Here is a 7,500-nt window from a genome sequence, read left to right as displayed (position 1 = left end):
ATATATATATATATATATTAGCTTATATAAAAATAATAATATTAAATAAAAAAATATTTATAATAAAATAAAATAAGCAACTTACAAAAAAACTTGTAAACTTCTGACTGTGTGGAATTTAAGTTGTAGAACAAAACAAACCCAGAATCTTCTAGTATTATTCACCACAGACCTTATTTTTACTACTAATAAATCCAAAACTGCCATCATAAGACTCTCATAATGCTAATTCTCTTGATTTCATACTGAGGTTTGTGTCACATACAGTCACACAGGAAGTGATGTCACCGCCGGATCACAGCTCTACAGAAAGGAAATGTGGAAAGACAAACCAACAAAACACTCACGTCTGACTCTAACCTGAGTAATATCCACATATTTCAAAGACAAGTCATGTGTTTCATTTACATGATTCAATTTCTAAAATGAATGGACAGTCTAAAGTCTTTCATTGTGCAATTTATGTTATACTTTAATAAAGAGTATTGTTTCATAATAGTATTTCATGTCTATTAGTGTTGAGCTCATTTGTACAACTAATACACAAAACATTTAAAACGTTCAGGAAAAAAAAAACCAGACAAAATTAATTATGACATCATCATGCACTCGGGGTCGTATGCAAATTTGACGTCCAATCAAATGCTCTCTAGAAGGAGAATGCCCCTCCCACTGATTAGCAACAGATTCAATCACGATTCACAGCTGTGATGTAAACGAAAGCCTATTGGCTATTTAAAAAAGGAGCCCGTTGATTTGTTCCACCGCAACTTCCCGTTTCAACAGGAAATACATCACCACAGGCGAGGAGCTATGCAGATCGAGCCATTTACATTGGGTATTTTATATTATATTATATTATGTCTAAAAGAGATATAAATATGTAAGTGTTTAATGGCACAAACAATAAAGAGAGTGAAAGTCCATGTACTTTAAAGAGAAAAATGTCAAATAAAAATGAATATGCATTCATATCCGTGGTTCAGTAAGATAAACATTATAAAAATGTTTAAATGGTAAAATAAATGACAATACATGCATGATGAATAAATAAATAAATAAATGTATAATATAATATAATATAACCAAAATAGACATAAATATTGAGGTTTTACAACAATGTGCAAAATAGAAACAATATTTTCTAAGTTCTGCATTAATGAACGAGGGCGATCGGCTCACATTCGCATGGTTTAAGAGCTTAATTAGTCTGGGCCGATTATTCGACTCACTGACCATTTGCTCACTGGATGAGGCCGAGACGGCCAGCGGCAAAGCACAGCATTATGGGTAAATGAGTGTGATGTGACCTGGCCCGGTGCGTTTTACCGGATAATTCCACTGTAAATCCACAAACTATAGAAAAACAACCAAAACTGAAGGCAAGAGGAAGAGACACTCGAACAAGAGACATAAATCAAGAATCAAACGCCACCAAAACCACAGCCGAACGTGTGATTCGGAACGATTCGCTCATGAATCTGTGAACTGGTTCAAACAATCCATCAACACAACAATCATTCATAATGGAAAGCCAAACAATCCCATAATGCTCAGCGACAGGCGCGTTTCTCCACTCTTACCTGCTAATCTGGAGTTGACGTACGGCGGAGAGATGTTGTCATGTGACCCGAGGTCCCGGCCGGGCATGTGACCGTACTGAGAGCCGTCAGCGTAATTCTGCAGGGGTCAAAGGTCAAAGGTCAAACAAACCTTCTGAACAAGACACATGGTTCAATACGGTAAATATCATGAACTCAGGGGACACAAATTTATACACAACGAAATAGAAATAAATGTTATATTTTACTAAGCCTATACATGCCTCAAAAAGATAATACTATGGATTAAAATTCAATAAAAATATAAATTATCAAATAAAAAAAAAACTTAAATTACATTATATTTTACATTATTTAAGTGTTTATTGGCACAAACAACAAATAGAGGGAAAGTCTGTGTATTTTAAACAGAAAAATGTACAATAAAAATTAATATGCATGTAATATGGTTCAATAACATCAATTAAAATGACAATAAATATACACATGGTAAAACAAATGACAAAACATGCATGATAAATAGATAAATGTATAATATAATATAATATAATATAATATAATACAATATAATATAATATAATATAATATAATATAATATAATATAATATAATATAATATAATTAATATAATATAATATAATATAATATAGGCCTAATATAATATAATATAATTAATATAATATAATATAATATAATATAATATAATATAATATAATATAATATAATATAATATAATATAATATAATATAATAAAGTGTTTATTGAAGTGTGGTGCTCTTTAAACAAATAATATATATATATATGTATATGGATAATTATTAAATTAAATGACAATAAACATATAAATGGTAAAATAAATGATGATGCATGCATGATAAATAAATAAATGTATAATATAATATAATATAATATAATATAATATAATATAATATAATATAATATAATATAATATAATATAATAGCTAAATTACCCATAAATAGTGAGGTGTTTATTTAAGTGTGGCCCTATTTAAATAAATAATATACATACATATACATGTATAAATATTCAATTAAAATGACAGTAAACATATAAATGTTAATACATAATAAACAAATAACATAATATAAAATACTTTAATATAGTACAATCAGACAGAAATATATATATGGGCCTAATAGACAGATATTTTGGTGTTTAACGGCACAAACAACAAAGAGAGTTCAGTAAAATATAAACAGTTTAAATGATATTTTATATATATATAGTTAATAATACAGTTAGTCTTATTGGGCACGATGTAATAACTTGTTCCGCCACTGACACGACATCACAAATCCCTCTTCAGTCTTCCTCTTGATCCTGTCCAGCCTTACATTTTTCCCAGCTGAATATTCATAACTGGCATAAACGAGTGGCATAAACGAGTTCACAGGTCATATGCTCAAGAATTAACGTCAGTCTTGTGTGTGGCTTTTCAAGCTAAATTAGTGTTAAAAAAACAAGAGTGTGTCGCGTCACCTACAACCTTTCACTGTCATTCAGGAGTAAAGGCTTTTTATCCCCCTTTAACTGCTATTAAACGAGTCCCGAGCGTCAGACTCACATTCCGGGTCACTGGAAATACAGTGTGTTGACGTTCCAGCTCGGGAAAGTTCACGGGATGTTTCCCATAAGGGTGAGGATTTGAATTCATTTGCATTCGGTGGACATGTGCATCTGAAAGTGTGAAAGTGCTCCGTAAGCAAGTCCTTGATTCTCCTCTGCAAACCTGACACTAGTTCTGCTGGAGACACACACTCCTCTCCTCAGAGTCACCTTTGACCTTTCAGACGCGCCGTCAGACACACAGGCCAAGCAGAATCAGCTCTGAAAGACTAGTGTTCCACATCCAACATCACAGATGCAAAGGCTACACCGATGACACAATCCCACAATGCACTGCAACTACATCATAATGCAAGAATGCTCATCCAAGGTGGCAGATGAGAAATATTATTAGTATTAAACACTTAAATTTCATTTATTTTTGAACAACGTCAATAAAAAAACTATTACTTTCATGACAAGAAAACACATTTAAATCCCCAAATTCTGATCACTGTATTGAATTTTACTTTTAAAATTAATACTTTTTAAATTAATTTGACTTTTTCCAATTAATATAATATAATATAATGTAGTATAATATAATATCATATCATGTAATATAATATAATAATACATTAATTAATTAATTAATTAATTAAATTAATTAAAAAAATACATTATCATTATCAAAATATTACAATGAGAATTTAGTAGTAAATCAAAAAGGGTTGTTTTTCTAATTTAAATTATTTTAATAATTTTAATAACTTCTAAAATCAAAATAAATTAAAGTAATAATTCACTCAAATTTATCAATATCAATAAAAATATATAACTATATAAAAAATGTTTCATCCAATATTTATCCAATTAATTTCTAATATTATTAAATATATATATATATATATATATATATATATATATATATATATATATATATATATATATATATATAAATCAGCATAAATTAAAGAACTAATTAATTTTAAATAAATTTATCATCATCAATATATCATAACAAAGACATTTTTTTGTTAAAACAAAAGGTTTGTTTTTCTAATTTCTATCTTTTTTATTTATTTACTAATTTTAGTGATTTTTCAAATCAGAATAAATTAAAGGAATATTTAACTCAAATTAAATGTCATTTATTACTGAACAACGTCAATAACAAAACATTTCTTAAAACTATTTCACCCAATAATTTGTGCACCATATGCATATATGTTATGCTAAACAGAGTTAAAGCATCATGAGTTGAGCTGCAGGTTAACATCAAACTCTACTGTCCAAACGAGTCCAGATTTGACATTTGACATCAGGATGTTTCACGCGTCCGAGGTCTGAACACTGAAACCAAAAGCGTTTATAAATATGTAAAAACTTACTTTTGTGGGACGAACTCCATTTCCCCAAGACGAGCTCGCTCTCTCTTCCAAATCTACAGAGAAAAACAGAAAACAACTCATTTTAGTCATCTATTGATTCATAAATCCTGTCCAAATCTGCATTGAAATGAAAAACGGGTGTCCTAATTAAATAAAACCATCAGCCATTCATACACATTTCCCACAATCCCGCTGTAATGAAGGTCGTCGGTGACATAACTGTGATGTTTACATCCAGCAGAGCCGTTTGTGCAGGTCTAATCCTAATGACGGTTTGGGAAACAATGCAACAATGTACACTTTTCTGAAGGCCGTAATTAACGGCGCGCGAGTCTTTACACTGTTTCTGGCTATTTTATCCCTCGCTTTATTGAATCGCCCACCGCGAAACTCCCGAAAAAACCTCTTCAACAAACTCTCTCCCACTCACAATGAGAGCTCAATCAAAACACACTTTGCTTCTGGAGAAACTTGACTTCAAAGCGCCGCCGCATGAAAGACGCGCATTCTTTGTCAAGACATTCATTTATGCTAAAGTCAACACTGATAAAAGCAGCGTACGGGCCTTCGTGACTTACAGATGAACACACAGCTTTAACAGCAGCGTTTAACAGATCTGTCGTCGAGAACACACACTCTCAGCGGCTCCTTCATGACATACACACCCGTTGTAAAGGAGAGATTCATAATAATCCCAAACTATCCCACTGCGGATCTCCTGAAAGAGCGTCCAGGGCACATTCAGCTCCAAACAGCAGGAAAAAAGAAGTTGCTTAAGTAAATAAAGATTATTTTAAGAAACATTAAGATTTATTACATTCATAGCAATTAAAAAACATTTCAATCACTGTTATGGATACAGACGTTTTACTCAGGTTTGTTTTTCTAATTCCTATTATTATTTAAATATTTAAAAAAAACTGAATAAATTAAAGGGGTATTTCACTCAAACAAACAAATAAACAAATAAATATATATATATATATATACACACACATACATACATAAAACTAAAGGAGTAACTCATCCAAAAATATCAATTAGACAGACAGACTTTTAATTAGCACACATTAAAGGACTAGTTGATTGAAATAAATGTATGTGTTTAATTGTCATGAAAAAAAAGTGACAATTTCCACATAATTTCCTGTCATAGTCTCTCATAGTCGCTGGATATGAGGTCACACACACACACACACACACACACACACACACACACACACACACTCCTCCAGAAGGGTCTTCTCTCTAAAAGCCAGTTCAGGTGAGACATAATGAATTTATTTTGCGCACACACACACACACACACACACACACACACACACACACACACACACACACACAAACACACACACACATCCATTATTTATCAGACTTTTCTGTAACTCTCTCTGTAATTTATTACTCTGAATCTCTCTCCTTATCAGCTACTGCCCACACATTCCCACACAGACACACACACACACGCACACACACACACACACACTCACGTACGCGCACACACACACACCTTTCACCTCTCAAACCTCTCCTTGCACCTGGGGTCTCACTACCTAAGGCAAGAACAGACCAATAGAACCATATAACACACACACACACACACACACACACACACAGAGAGAGAGAGAGAAATTGCATCTCCATCTTAGTGCAGAAGGATGGATTGGGGGAGAAGTGATGAAAAAGAGAAATTTGAAAAGATCTGTGTGTGTGTGTGTGTGCGTGTGTGTGCGTGTGTGTGCGTGTGTGTGTGTGCGAGGGTCTGAAATGACTCGTTTATTCACCAGGCTTGGGCACATTAGCGTGAGGTCAAACCACAATATTCCCAGCCAGAGGAAAGATATACACGTTAAATCTCAAATGTTTCTCCTTGATAGCAATGAAACCGAATGAAGACTCTCGGACGAAGTCTCGGGCTTCCTCTGAGAAACACACTCCAGTCACTCCAACACACTCCGGTAATCTCACATGTGTCTCACACACCGAATTATCATCAGTGTAGAGATTTCCAGAAGAGTCAGAGATCTCAATATGAACTCAAACATTTAGAAATGATCTGAAACAAGTCGTCAGTAATTCCAGTCGCTCTTTCTGTTACAAAATGTCACTAATTTGCATAATGCCAGTCAATGGTTTTCATTGGCTGAACAGCATCTCTTAGCTCCGCCCTCAAACACTAGTTTATCTGAGACTGGAAGAGTTTGGTTTGTGTTGTTCGTGTGGAGAAGATGCAGTTTTCTGCTGACAAAGCAAATCCACTTTGATGAGATTGATACGGTAAAACCCACGCCATCGTTACTGTTCGTATCACTGTGATCAAGAGCTGAGAGTCAGATATGATAATGAGCAGAGCCATAGAGAGAAAGAGTTGCGACACTCCCATAGACCTCCGTTGTAAAAAATGGCGGCGCTTTTAACCGCCTACTTCCGGGATTTGAAGATCGGAATAGTTCCAAATACTGTCATTTGGGCGTTGGACACCATTCACTTACATTGCTGCACGTCGAGTTGTTTCAGAGTTAAGTTGCTGAAATATCGACCTCTTTTGAATTGTCAACTGTCTATATTGTATCAGAGGCCCTTTGCGATGCTTATGGTCTTCATTTGTATATGCACAGCGTAATTATTTATATTTTATGTTGGTTGTTTCAACCAATTTTCAAGCACTGCCTGCTAGCTAGTGCGACTTCGTCAGCTGTGACAGTAAGAGTTCGGTAATGAATCGCTACCACCTTTATAGCAACTTTTATTTTATTTAATTTTTTGGGATATACTAACTTTTCATTATGTTTTATTGTCTTGAGTGAAGCGGCTTGTGAGAACAATGCTGGACCTCTAGGATTGTTATGGGATCACCAGTCCTGTCTGTTTCATGGATCACCTGCCCCTGGTTTTTGTTTTTCTTGTTCACACACACTCACACAAGCACACATTTTTATTTTCTGTCATTGTTTAATAAAAAATATTTAAGCGAACTCTGA

At 33.5% G+C, this 7,500-nt stretch overlaps 1 protein-coding gene across 5 annotated transcripts in view; it reads right to left on the bottom strand.

Moving 5' to 3' along the window:
• The window catches only part of tcf4 (transcription factor 4), a 221,818-nt gene that overhangs the window by 134,739 nt on the left and 79,579 nt on the right, over positions 1 to 7,500 (bottom strand). For all 5 annotated transcript variants that reach the window (XM_079847537.1, XM_079847539.1, XM_079847538.1 and 2 more), the window contains 2 exons: positions 4,520 to 4,572; positions 1,584 to 1,680 (listed from right to left, as the gene is read on the bottom strand). In XM_079847537.1, the coding sequence (XP_079703663.1) occupies positions 1,584 to 1,680; positions 4,520 to 4,572 (150 nt within the window). The remainder of the gene's footprint in view (positions 1 to 1,583; positions 1,681 to 4,519; positions 4,573 to 7,500) is intronic.

Source organism: Squalius cephalus (assembly GCF_949319135.1).
Source record: "Squalius cephalus genome assembly, chromosome: 17".
NCBI classification, from domain to species: Eukaryota; Metazoa; Chordata; class Actinopteri; order Cypriniformes; family Leuciscidae; genus Squalius; species Squalius cephalus.
Note: the sequence above shows the minus strand (reverse complement) of the source record. Positions and strands in the feature narration are given on the sequence as shown.